The sequence below is a fragment of the Mesocricetus auratus genome, unplaced genomic scaffold (assembly GCF_017639785.1).
Source record: "Mesocricetus auratus isolate SY011 unplaced genomic scaffold, BCM_Maur_2.0 Super-Scaffold_100676, whole genome shotgun sequence".
Taxonomy (NCBI): domain Eukaryota; kingdom Metazoa; phylum Chordata; class Mammalia; order Rodentia; family Cricetidae; genus Mesocricetus; species Mesocricetus auratus.
This window is the reverse complement of record NW_024429266.1, coordinates 28935774-28955945: the sequence shown is the minus strand read 5'-3', so window position 1 is coordinate 28955945 and position 20172 is coordinate 28935774. Positions and strand designations below refer to the sequence as shown.

Here is a 20172-nt window from a genome sequence, read left to right as displayed (position 1 = left end):
TCTATTAGTAAGTACTTTATCAAGAGTGGAAGTTTTAATAAATAAGCATATTGCATGTGAGGTTACAACCTTTAGTTCCAGAGCTCAACAAACTAGGCTCCAGTAGAAGCTTCATCTCAAGACCAGTGGCTAAGGGCATGCTCCATAATTGTCCCTCAGTGTCATCTATCAAAGCTCTACCCATCTCATAATTTCTGTGAGAATTAAATAAAGTAATATACATGATGTACACATAGAACAATGTCCAATCTGTGAGATCCAATATCTATCTATATGTTGTAGCTAGGGCATATTATTTTCATTTTTGCATCAGTGTTTCTGTCAATATACAGGAACTGTGTCTATTAGCTTAGCTTGCAATGTGAGTCACTTAAAGTCGTTGCATTTGGTCTATCATCTCATTTTGGCTACAGGTATTTCTGAGTAACCTCATCGAGACAAAAGACCCTAAGACCTGGGAACTGTGAGCACAGTGTGCGTAGAAACAGCATGGAGCTCAGTGCATGGGATTTGAAACGTCTACCACGGTGTAAATTGTTCAGTTACCTAACCTATATAACTTGCTTTTCTTTTTGAGACAGGGTCTCTCTATGTAGTCTTGGCTGTCCTGGAACTTGCTATGTAGACCATGTTTGCTTCAAACTCACCAAGATCTGCCTGCCTTTGCCTCCCAAGTGCCATGACTAAAGGCATGAGCCAGCATGCCCAGCTATGACTTGTTTTTTATTCTGCATAATTTGTTTTTTCATATAATTCAAAACCGCTGTGTCTGGAAGCACTATCTATCTGTGTTGGTGTTATTGTATAATACTGTTTGGAGACTGATGAATTTCAGGAAAGAGTAGGATGATAAATATATTCCATGACCTTAATTTTAGTTTTATATCTAGACCCAATTCTTCTAATCTCCCTATAATTAGTTATCCTACTTGTTACCCTGAACTGTAAAAATTATAATATAGATGTAATTTCTTTAGTCTTTTTTCAAAGAGGCACTGATGAATGAGAGGCACTGATGGGAAAAAGTGTCATGCTGACAGGTTACAACCACTGAAGTTGGAAAAAGAAGGCCAGGATAATAGCCAAAAGCCCCAGGATTTTGAGCAGGAAGGATGCTGAGTTGTTGGATGAAGGCTTCAGACTTCGGGTCTTTAAGGGCTTCAGGATCCTCTGTTTCTGGGTGAGGATGGCATTCCTGGCTCCTTCCCACTGCCCAGGTCCAACCAGGCGGTACTGGTAGGAATTGCAGGGCCCAAAGTAGAGTTTCACAGCCAGTTTAGGGTCTTTGAAAAAGAGAGAGATGAGGTCTGGCTTCACACCTATCTCCAAGGCGAGTTCATCCAAGTAGTCAATGTAATTGGTCTGCAGTATCTGGCTCTGGCTTTTTCCAAACCTTAATGAAGTAAATAAAAAAGGACAGATTCACAAAAGGTTCCAAGTTATATCTTAATATGAGCCACTCAGTAGCTGTTTAAAGAATAAAAGAATGAATGCATGAAGGCATGAGTTTTGAATGAATGTCTGGGAGGCTCCATTAGGAGGCTCATATCTCAGATTGATGAGTAGGCCACAAAGTAAACAGACAAATTCACGGAGATTCTAGACATCTAATGATGTTAAGATGGTGACTATTATTTATTACTTATTAAGCTGCTGTAAGTCTCCAAGTAAGATTGTATGGCTCAGGATTTATACAAATATTCATGAGGTATCAGAGAGGTGGTGTCTTCCAGAGAAGAGACACACAGTATTCCCTTGTTAAACTGCTAAAGTACCCTGTAGTCCAGCTGGCATGTGGTAAATGCTCAACCTATGTTAGAATTAAAATTTGCAATGAGATAACTCTTTGTGTCTGTAAGGTCTCAAGTCAATGTTGCAAGAGTATTCATTACTGTCAAACTCAAAACTCAGTTCCACCTCAGCAAAACTGACAAATTAGGTAAGCCTCAGGTTACTGTCACCAGCACTGCCTCATGCCATTCCCTGAGTCTGGGTGGCATGAGCAGATATGGAATCTCACATGGGCATCATAGAAAAGAAAAATAAGATTAACCTAAGGAAATATATCTGAATTGGTACCCCTTCCTTCCCTCCTCCCTCCCTCCCTCCCTCCCTCCCTCCCTCTCTCCCTCTCTTTCTTCCTTCTTGAGTTTTGGGTCATTAAACCAGAATGTCTAAGAGTCATATGAAAAAAATAATCAACTTACAAATTTTCACTCTCATCTACAGAACAAATTTGTTTGGACTGGGCTGTGACTCAGGACAGTATCTTTAACAGCTAGCTGTCTCTCATGGGCAGTCAGAGCATGGTATTTGTGACACACCACTCTATGCAGACATTATTTTATAAGGGAAGTTCTTACAGGTCAATTCTTTTTTCATTTCTTTCAACAATGTCCACCTTCATGGTACTCTCTGAGGGCAAGCTACACAAGCCTAGAAAACAAAAACAAAAACAAATTTGCTTTGAATAGTGAGTTGATATGATATTGTTGATTTGCAGAGTAGTTGTTTTCTAAAATTAAGTGTTGGCCATCTAGTCATGTCATACCATGCAGGACCTCCATGCTTCCGAACTCCAGGCATGAGAATTCCCTAGTGAATCATAGCCAGTGGCATTAATTGCGAACTGGAGAGGCCAGAGAAAGGCCTGACGCAGGAGAGCACGCTTGAGAAACTATGTCAGGTGGGGGTGAGTTCTATCCTGGCACTGACAGGACCCTGTAGAAGACTTTCCTGTGTGAGGCAACAAGATTAGATTTACCCTTTGGAAGGATCCATCTGGCTCTTTGGTTGAGGAAAGAGGGTTCAAGGAAGGCGAACTTACAATTAAGGAGACCAGGTGAAAGACTGTTGAAGAAAATCTGGTGGTAATGAGAGTGGTCCCAACTAATGAGGGCAGTTGGGCTAGATCAAACAATGAACACTGTGTGTGGGAGCCTATCTCCTGTGCTCAAGGGTCCTGTGAGCTTCAGAGGGGAAACATGGCCAGCCTTCTAGCATCTCAGACTTAAGTAGTCTGAAGGCGAGTTTGTCCTTGAGACCCTCCTGTCTCTATTCTCATGCACAGCTGTCTATCCAGTCTCCAGTGCTAGGTCCTGTAAGCCATTCTTGATCCTTCTTTTCTGTGTTGAACCATACGGCATGCCCTACTGGCTTTGCTCCAGACTGTTTCTAATATGTATGTTCTCATTTCCATTTTGTCTCTCGACTCTGACCCAGGCTGCATGGTATTTTAGCACAGGTGAGTACTGGCTTTAAGTCTCTATCTCTGAGTTTTAAATATCTGTTCCAAACAACTGATGGAATTATGTTAAATGTAAAGTAGAAATTTCCTACTCTTTGAGTATAACCCCTCCCTGGTGTTCCTGGGTTAAGAACTTTCTAAGATGCAGATTCCAGGTTTTGAGGCCAGACTTAATCAATATGGCTCCTTAAGGATCAGCTAGACAATTCTGAGGTGCACTAGATTTGGGGAGAACCTATTTACATTTGTATTTTCCTTATCTTTCCCCTCCTTCTCCCTCTGTCCCTCCCTCCATCCCTTCCTCCCTCGGCCCCTCCCTCCCTCTTTTCCTTCCAAGAAAGTCTTTCTAGAAGTCCTAGCTAGACTGAACTCGCTATGTTGCCCAAGATGCTCTCAAACTCTCATCCATCCTCCCGATTCCAGAGAACTGAAATTACAGGCGTGAAAGCACTTGAAAAGTAGAACCAAGAGATCTGGAGTTCAAAGCTAGCCTTGACTACAAAGCAAGCTTGAGGATAGCCTTGATTACTTAGATTCTCACTCCTCTGCTGCAAAATAAAAATAAGAAAAAGAAAAAAAAAACCAAAATCTCATAGCTCATAGCTAGGATTTCTAGAAAGACTTTCTTGGAAGGAAAAGAGGGAGGGAGGGACCGAGGAAGGAAGGGATGTACATTTACATTTTATAATCCAGTATCCTTAACACAGTGTAAAAAACTTTTGCGTTCTTCTGTCCTCCTCTAAGATCAACCTGGCATCCTGTTCCACCTCACACATCAGTGATGTGGGGCTCACAGTTCTCCACAGGCATCCTGTCCCTGTGTCCTTTGCTCAGGCAAACCCTTCTCTGTACACCAGAAACTCAGACTTCAGGAAGCTTTCCTGGACCTCGTGTCATCCCACTTAGTTCCTTTCTCTGCCACCAAACCACCTGTCATGTTATTAAAACAGCTTGTTTACATTTCTTTCTTATTGACCAGATCTCAGCACAGGCTCAGTGGTCAATGAGGTTTTTGTTGAACATAATTGAGCCCCAGAAGCACGAAAAAATAGCCCTTCAAGGAAGGTGAAGTGCTGTACAAATGAGAAGAGACAAATCTTAAAAATAATTTAAAACTTTGTCCCAGTGAGACGGCCCAGCAGTGTGCAGGCCTGACAATCTGAGCTCTATCTCCGGGTTCCACGAGGTGGCAGCAGAGAACCACCTGCCCGTAGGGTAGCTGGCCTTTGATCACCACAGATCTGCCTCCCCTCCAATAAACACAGTTTTAATAATGAAGGATGAAGGAAAGAATGTAGAAAACTCCGCTAGGTTGAGCAGCTCACTCACCTTTGAAAACTCTCGTTGCCCAACGCGCCTGAAGCTCCACAGTTGGGAAGATGGATCCTAGAGGCTGGATGAGACCCATGCATGCAAGGGTTGGCTTCTCCAGGTGAGGGGGGAACATGGATTTGTACAGCGAGACCCTATTATCCTCCATTTTCACAAGCGAATCTTCAAGGAAAGGAAAAGAGAAAGTATAGCCCGTGGCAAAGACAATGACATCAATGTCCTCCTCCACTGTGCCATCGTCAAAAATCGCAGCCGTCTCCGTGAGCTCTTTGACTCTTGTTTTCACCTTGATGGCTCCATACAGCACTCGGCTGGGGAGATCGTCGTTTAGCACAGGTTCTTTCATAAGGTATCTGAGGCACAAAAGGAAAGAACACACTCAGCACGGGCTTTGACCGAGGAATCTTCAACCCACTTGACGGTTTTAGGGGTGGTTCTGAAAAATACAGGAATTTCCCAAATATCCATAAAATTCTAACTCAACTGTTTTGCCCACCCCAAACTTTGTCACTGACCTCATTCTAATATTGACAATATCTTCCCTTGATAAACAAAGAAAGGCAAGTAGATGACAAAGGTAAATGAGACAACCTGGAGATGAACTATCCCCAGGGGCTCGGTAAGATGTCAGCACCTATTGTTAATCTTTGAGTTTGCTGGTAACTGTTGCCCACTGGTACCTCGATCACTTTTTATGCTATCTACTTTTTATTATAGTTTCATTTAATCCTTACCCAATGATAAATAAAGGAAACCACACTATATTAGCACTGAGAGCTACTGTGGATAAGCATAAGAATCAATGTGTAAAATGAAAATTGCTGACATCTACTGGCCCTCATATCCATAGACACTCTGTTTGTGGTGGCTTGGAGGGTGGGGCAAAGTTTGCTTGTATTTCTGGAGTTGTTGGTTTGTAAACCATTCTCTTCTCTTTTAAAAATAAGGCAACATATGTGCTGGAGTCTTAATTCAGCACAATGGTGCATCTATTAAAAGACTCTAAATATCTTTCCCCCCTCCTCTGGGGAGGGAGACTGTTATCAAGTGAAGAAAGGTAAACATCCACAATGTTTACTTGTGCTTACAGTACTCAAGATGTGTGACTTTGATACCAGCAAATATTTGCCTTTTGGCCATGAAAAGGGATATGTTCTCATGGGAACAGCCTTCAGCGGATATGGACAGCAACGGTTGACTTACCAGATGAAGAGCTAGCTTTTCCTAACACAGTCTTCTTGAGGAGCCTTCTCCAAACTTTCTGACTGTTAGGCAATCAGTCCTAGCCTGCTGTCTGGAGCAGCTTCCAAGCTTCTACCCCATCTTCTTAAGTAACATTATAAAGACACAAAGTGCAAATTTGGAATTAAGACCCCAGGACCAAAACAACTACACATACTGTTGGGCCATAGCTTGAACTACCATGCTAACAAACTGGATCTTTGCAAAGAGAGTCAGCATCAGACAACCTTGCAGTAATAAGCATACCACAAAAAGAAAAATAACACTACTTGTTTTGAGGCACCAGACCATAATTTTCATGGTTGAACCATCGATTCATTTGCTGTTCCATCATCCACTTGACGACTGTGCGTGGCAGGACATTTCGGAGCATGCTGCTAAACCTAGTGTGGAACACCATGTCCCAAGGGTAGCCATCTTCAGAGATTCGGCTCATGACCCAGGCACCGTGTCTGGTGCTGATAAACACCTGGTGAACAGAAAGGAGTGCAACTGAAATATGGGCTTTGGCCCTCTCGCAGGAATCTCTTGTACAGGTGATATGATAGGTGTTTGGTGGCACAATTTGCTGAGTTCTATTTAGTTTATTAATTTGTGGGCAGCGTATGTGTGTTCGTGTGTGAAGGTTTATGAGAGTATGTGCATGTGTGCATGTGCATGTGTGTGCATGCATGCACGTGTGCTTATGCGTATGTATAAGGATGCCAGAGGTCAACCTTGAGTGTCATCCTTTTGGTTATCCATCTTGGTTTTTATTTGAGACAGGGTTTCTCATTGACCAGGAGCTCACCAATTTGGATAGGCTGTGTGTCCAGTACGTAGGAGTCTGCTTCTATTTGCCTCTCTAGAACTGGTAGTATGTACCATGAAACTTACCTTTTCCCTCCCTCCCTCCCTCCCTCTCTCCCTCCCTCTGTCTCTTCTTTGTTTCTCCTTTTCTCATCATTTAATAGTCTCATACGTTTATATAATAATGAATTTTAGTTATTTCCTTTGCCTCATTTCCCTCTCTGGTTCTGGGGTGTAGGTCAAGCCCAGGTCCTCTGCTTGTGAAGAAATCAGTTTGTCTGCTAAGATACATCTCCAGCTCTCAGGTTCCATTTGAAGAGTATTTGACCTCAAAGTAAGGTTCTCCTAGCCCTTTCATTACCCTTTGGTAACTATGTCCTGCCGAGAGCTATCCGGTAATGTTCATGGATAGAGGAGTGCACCAAAACCCTGATAATGTCCTGGAGATATGAGGAAGCCTTTGGACTAATTCTCATGGTTGGTTGTCCAGTCTCTCCTGTGTCCAGATGTGCCCGAGAAACATCTCTGTCCTTTCACTCTGCCTCCCCAAGGAGATCCGGTGAATAAGCAGAGGCCCTGCAAACATGTGCCTACTGTGTAATGACTGCAGGCAAGCATGTAGGGATCCAGTGTCTCTGGAAGAAGAGCAACCACCTCTTTCCAGACCTAAAAGTACATTATGAGTTTTGGTGGTTAACATCTCTCTCTGCCTGTATGCTGGGATTCTATTTCTCCTCAAGTACACAACTCTATAACATTATTTTTTAAGATTATAGATATGACACACCCCATCCCTTTCCTATCTCTAGTTCCTCGCATTCCCACCATGTACACTCTGATCCCATTCCCTTTCAAAGTGATGGCCTCTTTTTCATTAATTTCTGTTGTTGTGTGTTCTTTGCCTTGAACATTAAAATTTTTTTTGTTTTCAAAATATACACTTAAAAGTCTTGTCAAAGATGTATCCCCCCCCCCCCTTTTTACGCTGTCTTCCCACGGTCCAAATGAAGTGTTTCAGCTTCCCAGTTTTTTTTGTCTGATCTTATTAGATTTGTGCTGTTAACATTGTCTTCAGTGAATAAACAAGACTCATTTGCAAGGCATCCAGTTTATCAAGAGGTCTAGATCATGGACTCAGGGTCCAGACTGTTTAGATTTGAAACTCAGCCCCACTACCTAGCTGAGCTATTTGGGTTGCTCTATGCCCTAGTTTTGGTTTTTAAATTATTTTTTTAGAATGGGGCAGTGTAGCATCTGTCTAAGGACATTATTGTGTAGGCTAAATGATGTTATAGATATACTATGAAGTATAAGCACAAACTCACATTGTTTTGTAGATTGACCTTAATGAAGGCATTGGCAGTTTTTTTTTGGGAAGGACGCCAATCCTACCTAAGCTTGGGGAGTAGCACATACCCACGCATTGCTGTATTCTTGGTCTCTGTGTGGTCATATGCTTATGTTCCAATTTGTTCCTGTTGTTGCTCTTATGCAGGCTTGACAACATTTGGAGTAGGTACTGGATATTCTATTTGAATACTCTATCACCATTTCTTTCACTAATTTCCTGCTGTCTTTCTGTGGGACCAACATTGTATTTTCCATTTTATTTGTTTTCTTTCTGTTTTGACCCCCTTTGCTGCAGAAAAATCTAAGCTAGATGAAGACTGTGATCTGCATGAGGGTCAAGGTTCAGGCTGCCATCTCTGAGATACAAATTTCCAGTCCTAGATGTGAGCATATGAGAACTTACTGTTCTGTTTTAATTTTAAACTTGTGTGATTCATAAATATTGAAGAGGAGCTCTATGCAAAACACGAATGAGTTATAAGGCATAGGCATATCATTAAAGTAGCTGCTTGGTATCAAATTTGGCCAATACTTAGGCTTGTGAACATGGAATGACCTTATAAAGAAACGGCTCTTGAAATTCAATAATTGATTTTCTGGGACATGTGTTCTGAATCCAAATCACTGACCTGGCACATGCAGGGGCCTTGAATGACTATTTGTCTAATAGCAAAAGCAGTTCATTGTCTTTCCGCACTCTCTTCTCAAGTTTTAGAGGTGTTTCCAGCATGAGGGAAGCTGGTGACTGGTGGCTGCCACCCTTTTCTACTGTGTTTCAGATTTCCAGTTATTGCTTCTTGTTTTCTATGGCAAGGGCTGAAAGCTGTGAAAAGTGACAGTGATCTATCATCTATCTATCTATCTATCTGTCTGTCTGTCTGTCTGTCTGTCTGTCTATCTATCTATCTATCTATCTATCTATCTATCTATCTATCTATCATCTTATCTAGTATGTCTGTATGTATCTGTTTGAGACAATGTATCCCACAGGACTGGAGCTTGCCAAGTAGATAGGCTCCTGGCTAACAAACCTGTGGTATCTACTTGTGTCTACTTCTCCAACACTGGGATTACAACTATGTGTTATCATGCATGGTTTAAGATAACATTGGTTCTAGCCATGCTTGTGCACCAAGCACTTTGTAACTGAGCTATCTCCTGGTCCGTGCACTCAATTTCCAAAAGTTGGTTCTTAAAATATTAACAGGTCAGGCCATGTGTGTTGGTGAATGCCTTTAATCCCAGCACTTGGAAGGCAGAGGCAGGCAAGTCTTTGAGTTTGAGGCTAGCCTGGTCTATAGAATGAGTTTCAGGACAGCCAGGGCTACACAGAGAAACCCTGTCTCAAACAAATAAACAAACAAACAAGCATTAACAGACCAGTTTCTTATTAGGCCCCTTGGTAAAAACTAGGCCTTCTGAACCAGAAATATCTAATTGAAACATCTCATTAAAAGAAAAAAAGAAGGCACACCAGTTCCGAGAAGTGGAACAATTGACCCTCGGACACACATCTAGTTAGCGGCAGAGGTGGAAGTGAGACTCTGGTTTTGTGGCTTCCAGAGTTCCTATGTTGTCACAACAGACAGCCACCTATAAAGCAATGGACCTTTGCTGTACAGCTGGGTACTCCAGTTGTCTCTCTCCACCCTTTCCACACAGTACAAGATAAGCAAAAGCATCATACCTGCGAGGCCTTCTTACTCAGTTCTGAGGCAATGTCTGTGGCTGAGTTGCCTATTCCAACAACCAGGATGCGTTTCCCTTCAAACCCAGCTGGGTGCTTGTATTGGCGGCTATGGAAATACTGGCCTTTGAACTTCTCGATACCTTCAGGAAGAAGAAGGGGGAAACTGAACTTCCAAGTAAGCAACTATGACAAGTTAATTTCAATAAAACAGCATGGTCCATTTTCCCTTTTTGATTTCTCATGCCCTCTCTTACAGGAGTTACAATAGTCAATTATCAAACTCTAAGTAAAAACTCCATAAGAAATATTAGGTCCATGTGAGAGACTGAGTGGCTGGCCTGCTGCTGGCTTCTCACTAGCTATTCTGTTTTGGACACTCTATGACACTCTAGTTTCACATCATAGATGCATTTAAACTATTTTGAAATAGTGTTATTGTAATTGTACAATAATTAGAATAGTATTTATCCTTTTGCAAAAGCAAATAACCAGAAGACTAAACCCAGGCCTACAGAAGTTGCTCATTGAGTGACTCAATACCCATTTGATTGTTAACCATTTATGTGCCTCTTTGTGTCCTTCCAATGAACCCCTTTTATACTTCCCACTAGTAGATGGCTTTGTTAAAGTGTTCTTTGCTTTTAGTGTGGGAAACCCTCATATGAAGCCTTTTTCTAACCCACTGTGTCATATACTTTCACCAAGGACTCTGGGAAGGGAGTGTTCTTTGTGACTCCTTGTCTAGGGGATGATTCCTGATTGGGAAGTGACCTAAGAGGGAAGGATGGGGCATCAGGACAGATGGCTTCAGGGAACTACTCCTGCATTCCTCCTTCACCTCTGTCCTGCCTGAGTGGGCATTTCTAGGAATTCTCTCTAGCAACTCTTGGCTGGTAGAAAAGGCTCCAAAGATGTAGCACCTTTATGGGTGTGGCAGACAGAACATTCTGGGTAGGCATATGGCTAAAAGGTCCTTTTATAGAGAATGAATTTTGTGAGAATTCTTTCAGTTTCTGGGAAATTTGTAATGATGCTGGAGGAAGTTAGCTGAGCTATTTGAGAAGACCCAGAGAAGGCAATAGAAACAAGATGGTGCTGGCATTTTTCAGCTCTCCAGCTGTATCATTCCCATTTTATCATCCAATCTTACTATTATTCCCATTCATAGCAGCAAATCCTGCCTGTCCATCTAAACTTCATGCAAGATTCCTGAAAGCCTACTCCTACAGGCTGAGAAGCCCCGTAGATTCACCTGGAAACGACTTCAGTGGCAGGTGAGGTTGGATGTGATGGCCGCTGCAAACCATAACTGCGTCAAAGACAGCATGTTGCTCCTTGCCATTGCTCTGAGTAGAAACTTCCCATTGGCCAGAAGATGAAAAATCTGGGTGTTTTTTCACACTAACGACGGTTGTCTTGAAAAAACATAGAGAAGACCTCATTAATCACTCTGGCAGGGCCCTGAAAGTAAGGATGGGGTGAGTGTAATATATAACCCATGTTTTTCTTCAGTCCACTGCCAGCCTCTAAAGGCAAACTTTGCCAAGTGGGCACTTCTTATTCTTTGGCAGGCAAACACAGAGGATATTCTCAGAAGACTGTCATTCACAGGATGGCTCTACCAGGAATTGGAGGGGGAGCCATAGGAGGTAAAGCTGGACATTTTAACAGGATTTACAAATACAGATTTCCATGAAGATCATCTGTTAATGTTAACATAACACAAGCCTGATGCTTATAAAACTAATGTTTCTAAGAAAGTGAAATGCATTAAAAATGAGCCCCATTATAGCTAATAAACATAACCCTGTCCAATTTGTGGGCAACGTGAAATAAGCTATTTGATTTTCACATGCAAAATCTTACCAGGTGGGGATTTGTGATATTACTATTACTCCCCATTTTTAGTTTCGTAGTAGTTGCATTTTTAAGGAGCTATGAGCATATTCCACAACTCTCTGAGGACTGTAAGGAATACCTGTTGTGATTAATTTTTTATTGAGTATAAAATATCTGAATGCTTTATTTTAATATGCAGACCTATTGTCTGTGTTTTATCATTTTTTGAACTCCCATGCAAGCAAAACATCTAAAACAGTGATCCATCACATGCTTGGTAACACTCTCAGTTTGTGTGGTGAGAATCAAAGAACCTGAATGCGAATACCTATCAACTGCCATGTGTACAATTTGTCAAATTTTGAAACATTTGTCATAAATGATTAGGAAATAGGCCTCTAGGACTCATGTTTAAATTAGTTACATATAAATATTGTGGGCACACCTCATTGTTTGATGATTTTCTCAAGCAGTCTCTCTAGTTAGACCAAATTGCTTTTTTAAACCTTTGAAATTTTGATGATGAAATTTGACAACACTGTAGAGCTCTCTCCACCACAGTTAAAATGACCAACATTGTTAGTTTATCTGTTTACTCATTTCCCCTGGCAGGTGGGCTGGGAAGGTTTGAATGAACTCTTATGTTACCCACAAAACATGGCAATTGCATTTTGAATTTGTTTAAATAGTGTTTTAACCAGATCATTGTTATTTCCAATGTACTGAACTATCTTTATTATTTGAATAGCTTTAAAAACATAATGATTGTCAGTATACAATTAAATGTATCATTTACTGGAACTTGAAAAAAACATTGCAACAGCTCATAAGTGGAGTATCTGAGCTGAAGCCAGAGTTGTTCATTCTACACATTTCTTACCATCTATGCCATAAGCTTCTTTTTTATTAAAATATCCATTAGTAAAAACTAGTAAAAAAATGAGCCCCATTAAAGTTATTTATCCAGAAATGCATTTTAAAATTTAACAATGCTCCATGCTTAATGGCAACTTGTTCCTTTGCTGTTCCTCTTTGTAGAAAGTACAGGAAATGGTCATTTCAAGTATAACTCAAAATGATCTGCTCACCTTTCTCTTGCTGCAGATTACGTGCAGAAAAGAAAAGAAATTAGGAAAAAATAGTTACCATGTGCACCTGAGATAAGTGAAAAGTAGAAAGTATGTTTAATACATTTCTATGAAGAACTTAAAAAAGAACAGTTGACTCAACTTCATATAGCCTTCCGAGAGGTACGAGGCTGGAAGTCAGTGGCAGGAATGGTTTAAATATAGTTTAACATTATTTTTATCATCATTTAAATGTTTGATTTTAATGGATGGTTCCCCCCTCATTCATGTGTACCATCAAAAAGATCAGGAGCAATGGGACCACTTTTTGGGTGTAATACATGCCTCTACCTTTCAACAAACCCACCAAAAGTGTGAGAGTTTATTTGAATTGCCAGAGTCAGTTTTCTATTTCAGTGTGAATTGAGTTAAGGCAGAAAAATTCACTTCCAACCACACACACGGTACCTGAAACTGAATATACTTTAGAAGATCAAACTTCTTGGCAAAAATCCTGAAATACTCCAAGAGTTTAGAGTTGTGCAGGAAGTTGGGGAAGTCCTCGGGCATCGGGAAGTCACTGAAGCAGGACATTTCTTTGCTGGTGTTGGTGATGACAGAGTGATAGATGCTTGCTCGGCCATCTTCCACATTTTCCTAAAGGAGCAAGTGAAATAGTCAGTGGCAACGACTTTAATACTAGTCTTACTGGTGTTAAAAGTCTTCTTCCAGAATCTAAACCCTGAGTGATGTGACTCTCTTTCCCTGCACTATCACGACTAAAACACATGGGTGCAGAGGAGTAGCACATATAATTCATCATTCTTTGTGATGAACCTGTTTGTTGTCAACTTTTTTGGCACATTGCAGAATATTAGAATATTTAGCATCCCATCTTCCTACCATGTAACACCAAACTTTGTGAGCTAGTTGCCTTCTTAAATTCCCCTAGGGAGGCTTTATTTATCATCTCCCCTTTAAAGACTAATAATTCCTGGGACACTGAACACAGAATTTAAAATTAAATGAGTGATTTTTGGAGCAGGGAGCTTTACATCTTGATTTGACCCCATAGGTCTCTATTTTGTGCTTCATTCAATTTAGTCTTCCTTAAGTGATAAAGGGGTCAGTACTGTGATCTCTTCTTTGTTTTTCTTTTTTTTTTTTTTGGCTTTTACGAGACAGGGTTTCTCTGTATTGTTTTGGAGGCTGTTGGTCCAGCCCGGCCTCGAACTCACAGAGATCTGCCTGCCTCTGCCTCCCGAGTGCTGGAATTAAAGGCATGCGCCACCACCACCCGGCGTGATCTCTGCTTTGATTCCTGACTCCAGCATCCTGCCTGGCTCTCCATGATGATGGAGACAGTAAGTAACCTATAGGCTGAAATGAACCCGTACCTCCTGAAGTTGGTTTCAATCAGTGTTTTATCATAGAAACAGGAAGCAAACTAAGACATCAATCAGATCTCAAACCTTGCTAAGAATCCCATAAAACATTTGTTATGATTGTATTCTAAAGTCATAGGCTGCATGATATCCTTCATGTAAATTTATGTAAATAAATAACTATGACTGGTGATTAGAGACTGAATAAACCTATGACCAGACAGGCTTTTATTAGAAAATATAAATAATGGTGTCTAAGAAGTCTTCAGTGGATGTTTCTATGTATACAAAGACTAAGCTATAATCCAGAAAGAGTAATTGCCATTTTACTATGCAGTAGAATGTTTGTAAAGATAATAAAGATTGTAGAAATTCATCAACTGAATGTAATTACTTAACCTTATTGTATGGCACCATAGTGTTTTCTGTAGAGAAGTTTAAAAAGAAAAATATTCACTTGTAATATAACCAGCATTTTAAATAAAGTATGCATGTATCTTTATTGTATTTTTTTAATATAGAGAATTATTCCTTGCCTGCCATGTTTTTCAGTCTTTGACACCATCGAAAGTGGTCATCTGAGATGGGCATGAGTTTTATAATGAACATTAAGTCAGCCACAGATAGATAGCATGACTCCATCTCAGAAAGGCATACATAAAGAAATAAAACAAAGCCAAAAAATGAAAGAGGTAACCAGGACTAGAAGAAGATGAACTTAGTCTTCATAGTTAGATGTGGGTGTCAACACATCTCTTTCTCTATAAAGAGAGAAGTCTGGACCAATTTGTTCCTCTCATCTGTGAGGCCAGGATGTAAGAAATACTCCATAGTATGAAGAATGCCATTAAGTCCAAGCATTGATACTATTACAGCTTCCTAGGCATTGAAGGTTAATTTGGGTATCAGCTATTCTGATGATATAAAATAACTGGTGTAGTAGCTCACTATTACACGTGGGTATTCTGCAAGAGGTTGTACTTGGTCTCGGTGAGTAAAAAGGAGCAAGCTCTTGTGACTTACTGTCCTCGGGCTAAGTAGAAAGCACTCTATATATTGGGCCTCACTGGATCTTAGTATCAGGGTTTTCAACAACATATTACTCACTCTTAGAGCAGGTTATTTAAGAGACATATTCAGAATTATTGCTAAATACAGATTTGATTATAAATTTTTCTCCCTTATATTCCCTTCTTCTTTCTTCTTTTATCATTCACTCATCTGTTTATTCTCTCATGCCTATGCTTAGACTTGCCCCATTGAGTAGTGTGTTTATTTTTCCTGGACTAGAATCTAAACTTGATAAATAACTGTTCCAGCTGCAGGTGGCTTGGGCAAAGGCAGTCAGAACAGAGTCTGCAGCCTTTGCACTATGCTGGATCTCCAGAAAGGATTTATGATTCTGTTATTGTGAAATGTATATAATACAAAATTCATTTCATGGGATTGACATGTGAAGCAGGCTTATTTCTAATTTAAGTAAAAGTAAAAAAATGCATTTCAGTAAAATGAAGTGTTTTCTGACTTTCACACAGGGGTATGATGACTTGAGCATTGGAATTTATTTTCAAACACTAGCTTCAAATTGTGCAACACTGCAGTCATATGGATGTATAAACATTTTTCTGGTTATTTGGGCATAATTGAACACAATGTCCTTGGCAAGACTGAATACTTGGGTTTCCTATCCAAATAGAGTCTTAAAATAGGAAATACTTCATTAAGAAAAGAAATGTGTTTTCCTCCTCTCAACACTACCTGATTTTGAGTCGTGTTGAGTAAACATCGAGGGTTCTATGAATATTTCAGTGGGATTTGTCCCTCCTGACTATATTCATGCTTCTGCAAACATAGATAAGTTACACAATCCAGTTTCTTCATGTTCCTATGTCAAATGGGCTTCGTTCACAACCCAAACATTAAACAGCTGTTCTGAGGTTTACAGAGATTAGATAGGTGCTTAGCACAATGCTTGTCTCCAAATATGTGATAAGTCAATGCTTGCCTCTCTCATTATTGCTACAGATCACCAGGGTAACTTCACCAAGGCAGAAAAACATTACACCCATCTGAACCAAGACTGTTCCATGGTAGCTAAAACGTTAGGACTTTTCAAGAAGCATGATTGGACTCTCCGTCAGGATCTGAGGATGAGAAGGAGTCAATCTAATTTCTGATTCTTAACACAAATTTTAGGGTCAGGCTGAAATATTCACCAATAACGATAGCATCACAAATCTTTTTTTCTAAGGAGAAAGCGATAATCTATATTGACTTGATTGGTAGAAGTAGTTTCTTAACAAAAGCTGTGTGTGGTTGGGGGTAGCAGAATACTTATCTAGTATGTCTAAGGCCCCGTTTTCCTCTTTGAGACAGGGTATCTGTGCAGCCTTGGATGTCCTGGAGCTTACTTTGTACACCAGATTGTCCTTAAACTCACAGAGATCTTCATGCCTCTGCCTCCTGAGTGCTGGGAGTAAAGGTGTGTGCCCCAATGCCTGGCTGCCAAATTCTTTATGGGTGCTTCTTAATTTATTTAGTTGAGTGATGTAGAAGTCTATGTGTTTAGATAGGTAAAATTGGCATATTTTCATAGTTTCAAATGGACAATGATGAATACTGATTTAATAATGCTTTATTTGGCCTGGACTAAGCTGGGAGTTGGGGGCAGGAAATAAACAATACAAGAAATATTCTGTCTTTGTTAAGCTTCTTACTGTATTGAATTCAAATGCATATGGGCCTTGGAGCTGTAAAAGTGAAGATGGAGGGAGGAGAGATTTTCCTCCATGCTAGACAGAGACAGTATAGAGCATCTTCAAAGTGGTAAATCCTACTCCATGTTTACCAATATGACTGTGACTTAAAGTGGTATTTATGAAAAAAATAGTTTTATTATCACAAAATTTCACTTCCTATTCATTCACTAGTGAAGATCTAACTCTTAAAGGTATGAAGAAAAATAAGGCACGCCAAGTGCTTCTTTGCTGGTAGAAGTGCTAAAATGTATTTAATTAATCACACTTCCTGTATCCCAAAGATGACACCAGGGGGCGCTGCAGAACCTTCTGGAAGAATTCAGTATCACCTAAGTCAGGCAAGGCCCACAGATTTAAATATTTTTGGTTTTGTCTCTAAGTTAGCACTAGACGTACCAAGTGATGTCAGAGGATTCTGTGTCAATGAGGGAAACGGTAAAGAATCGATTTGCACTAGTTTAGGATGGTGTAGTTGTGAGGAGCAGTTTCCCTGGGAATGAGCATGGAAGCCCCCAGAATCCTTTTCCATAGTCTTCTCTCAGAAGTCCAATACCCAAGATGCTCATGGGGACTCAGTGGTAGCCTGTGCAATTTGCTTAGTGTTTCTCTCTACAGGAAGGAGGTCTTTGAGAGGAGAAAATTATTTATCACTCTCCATTGGATATAGTCTAAGAGAGGCTTGGCATATGTCACTATTATAGTCTCTAGGAAATTATGTATTTAATGTTATCCAGTAAGAATCAATTAATTCCCATTTTAATCTATTTTTTTCCAAAATACATAAGAAACTATATCTGATTTTAAAATGTGTTACACGGGGGTTGTGGAAATGCAATAGGAACCACCTTCTAGGAATGTATTAAACCATATCGTTGACAGACCATTCAAAGTAGGTTTTACCTCTTCAGATAACAAATTTGTGACAAATAAGGAGGACTTTGTATTCAGATATTAAGTCTTACTCATTAAATCTGCTACAGGTCCATTGAAATGGCTCACTGGGTCAAACTCTTACAGTACAAAACTGATGATGTGAATTCAATCCCTGCAACCATGTAAGGGTGGAAGGAGAGAACCAATTCTACAACGTTGTCCTCTGAGCTTCATACACATGTGACACTGGAGCACCCAAGCTCACATATCACACCCCCCCACACACACACAAAGTTAAATTTGCTGCAATTTAAACCTACTTAGATACAAATGAATACCCTGTATTTGAGCTGACAGTGGAGAAATTATCAATTAAGCAGGGATATATTACATTACTTTCTCAGGAAAAGTTGTAATTCTAGAAACCAGTGATTATTAAGATACAGGCGTGGTTCCTCTCTGTAAAGCCAGTCATCTTATATAAAGGTTCTCTGTCATTAACTCTGTGTTTTCTCGGTTGGATGAGTACATTTTCATTTGGCACCTGTCCACCATTTGCCAAGCTGTCTCATTATTGTAGGGTTCATTCCAGAATTGCATGTATCTTTTCAGGAGATTTCGATTCTACATGTCTGGTATTGAGTATATTTTCTGATTGAGGCAGAGTTTTGTCACATAGCCCAAGGTGATCTCAAGTTTCCAATCCTCCTGCTTCACCCTCTTTAATGGTGGAGATCTAGACATGTGCTACCTCTCTCGGGAAGAAATGCAAATATTTACATTCACAGGCCATAGCCTATATAGTTGTCTGTGAATCTGCCAATAAAAATTTGAATGACAGGTAGTAATGTGAAAATTTAGGTTGGATAATAGAATGACTTTAATTAAAAGAAAATGTCTAACAAAGAGGTTCACAGCAGCTATACTAGAATAGAGTATGACCAGAAAAGCTCAGTAAACAAGTGTGGTTTATTTCTAGAGAAAAACAAAGTCAGAAGTGATAAGGGCCTGTTCTCTGAAGAAGTATTTGGTTTAATTATTAGGATAGAAGTGATGTCTTAAAATAACTCTACTTCTGCTTTATGCTTCTTAATATTAATGCATTATCTAGTTAGTCTATTAAAAATGACAAAAATATGGACTGTTTTGAAATTAGCTAGATTTTAAAGGATTCCTTAATGCCCTGAGATGATCACATAGGTTGGCACAACATTAACCTGGGAGAGAGGCCAGCTTGAGTTCAGTGTCTGGTTGGCTACACAAATAAATAAAAATAAAATTAGATCAAAGCTGCTTAAGAAATCTTGCAAAGGCGCATCAGCTACCTTGAAATTGCAGTGTGCCCTCATCTGAGATAGAAAAGTCACACTTACTTTGAATCTCCACAGTCCTCCGATGTCTTCAGTCCTTTCAAAGCAAGTGGGCTCTAGACCCTCATCCACACAGCACTTCAGAGAGATCAGGCCACTAACACCTGCTCCAATCACCGCAACCTTCTTTGCCATTGTCTCCTGTCAATGAGTGATCAGTCATTACTGCTTAACTAGGACAAAGGTAAGAGAACCTCCCATGGGGTCACGTAACACTAGTGGTGGTAATTTAATAAGCAGCACTGATTAAATAAAATGCCTCACTAATCAAATCTTCATCTCTCTGTCCCCTAGGAGAAACTTGTCTGGTCATATGACCGTCATTGTAAACTTGCTTACCATGTCTTGGCTTATTATTAAAAAGGAATCCATTTAAGCAAGCAAAGTTATTCAACAAAAACAGTCCTGGGGTTGTGAACCAAAGCAGACTGGGCTCTGGAGTTCTGAGCACTTCATTCTCAGCCTCTCTCACCAGTTGTCATCCTTACCTTTGTTTGGGTCTTTTAGCACTGTCCCTTTGGCAGAAGAGCTTCCTCTGTGGGTGGTGTGCAGAGAGATGTGAGTTTTTAAGAGATGGAAGAGGCTGGGAGAAGTGGGAGGAGCTTTCCTCCTCCTTGAGCACTCTGCCAGCTGAATCTCCAAGGACATTATTAGTACTGAGATTAAGCAAGAAGTTCACTTGCTAAGGTCGAGAACACTGAAAACACAGCATACAGATGGTCTAAAGTTCAGTTTTATAGTCAGTATAGAAAATGTGCATTGACAAATTGAAAAGAGTAAATAAGAAAAAAGAAGTTAAAACTATCCCTACTGTTACTATCCAAATATACCTACAACCAGCATTAACATTTTTGAAAATTATTCCGCCTATGTAGTTTATGTGTGTATGTGCCCATGCACACACTTATACACAGAGGGTTTACATGAAGTATTTTTTTTCAATTACTCTTCACCTTACTCTTTGAGATAGGGTCTCTCATTAACTCACCAATTCAGCTAGACATTCTGGTTAGTGAGTCCCAGGAATCCTCCCATTCCCAATTACCTGGTGCTTGTTTCCAGGTGCATGCCACTGAGGCTGGATTTTTGTGTAGGTGTAGGGAACCTGAAATTAGATTTTTTTGTTGTTATTTTGTTTGTTCGTTTTTTATTTTTGAGACAGACTTTCTCTGTGTAGTCCTGGCTATCTTGGAACTTATTCTGTAGTCTAGGCTGGCCTCTAAGTCACA

The 20172-nt window shown here is 40.1% G+C and overlaps 1 protein-coding gene across 1 annotated transcript; it reads right to left on the bottom strand.

Moving 5' to 3' along the window:
- Nucleotides 1-12: 12 nt before the first annotated feature.
- Fmo2 (flavin containing dimethylaniline monoxygenase 2) lies at nucleotides 13-19585 on the bottom strand. The gene is made up of 9 exons (XM_005071356.4): nucleotides 19432-19585; nucleotides 18947-19084; nucleotides 13025-13213; nucleotides 10903-11065; nucleotides 9648-9790; nucleotides 6091-6290; nucleotides 4577-4932; nucleotides 2364-2436; nucleotides 13-1393 (listed from the first exon to the last, which is right to left on the bottom strand). The coding sequence occupies exons 2-9, from the start codon at nucleotides 19076-19078 to the stop codon at nucleotides 1042-1044; spliced, it is 1608 nt and encodes a 535-aa protein (XP_005071413.1). The 5' UTR covers nucleotides 19079-19084; nucleotides 19432-19585; the 3' UTR covers nucleotides 13-1041.
- Nucleotides 19586-20172: the final 587 nt, after the last annotated feature.

Bases quoted from the DNA above. Each gene is read 5' to 3' on its own strand.
- Fmo2 (XM_005071356.4), bottom strand. From the start codon at position 19,078: ATGGCAAAGAAGGTTGCGGTGATTGGAGCAGGTGTTAGTGGCCTGATC. The intron at 11,066-13,024 runs GTACCGTGTGTG...TGTTTTTTCAAG, and splicing joins TAAAGTATATTCAGTTTCAG to ACAACCGTCGTTAGTGTGAA. The intron at 9,791-10,902 runs GTGAATCTACGG...TTCTTCCTGAAG, and splicing joins GCCACTGAAGTCGTTTCCAG to GTATCGAGAAGTTCAAAGGC.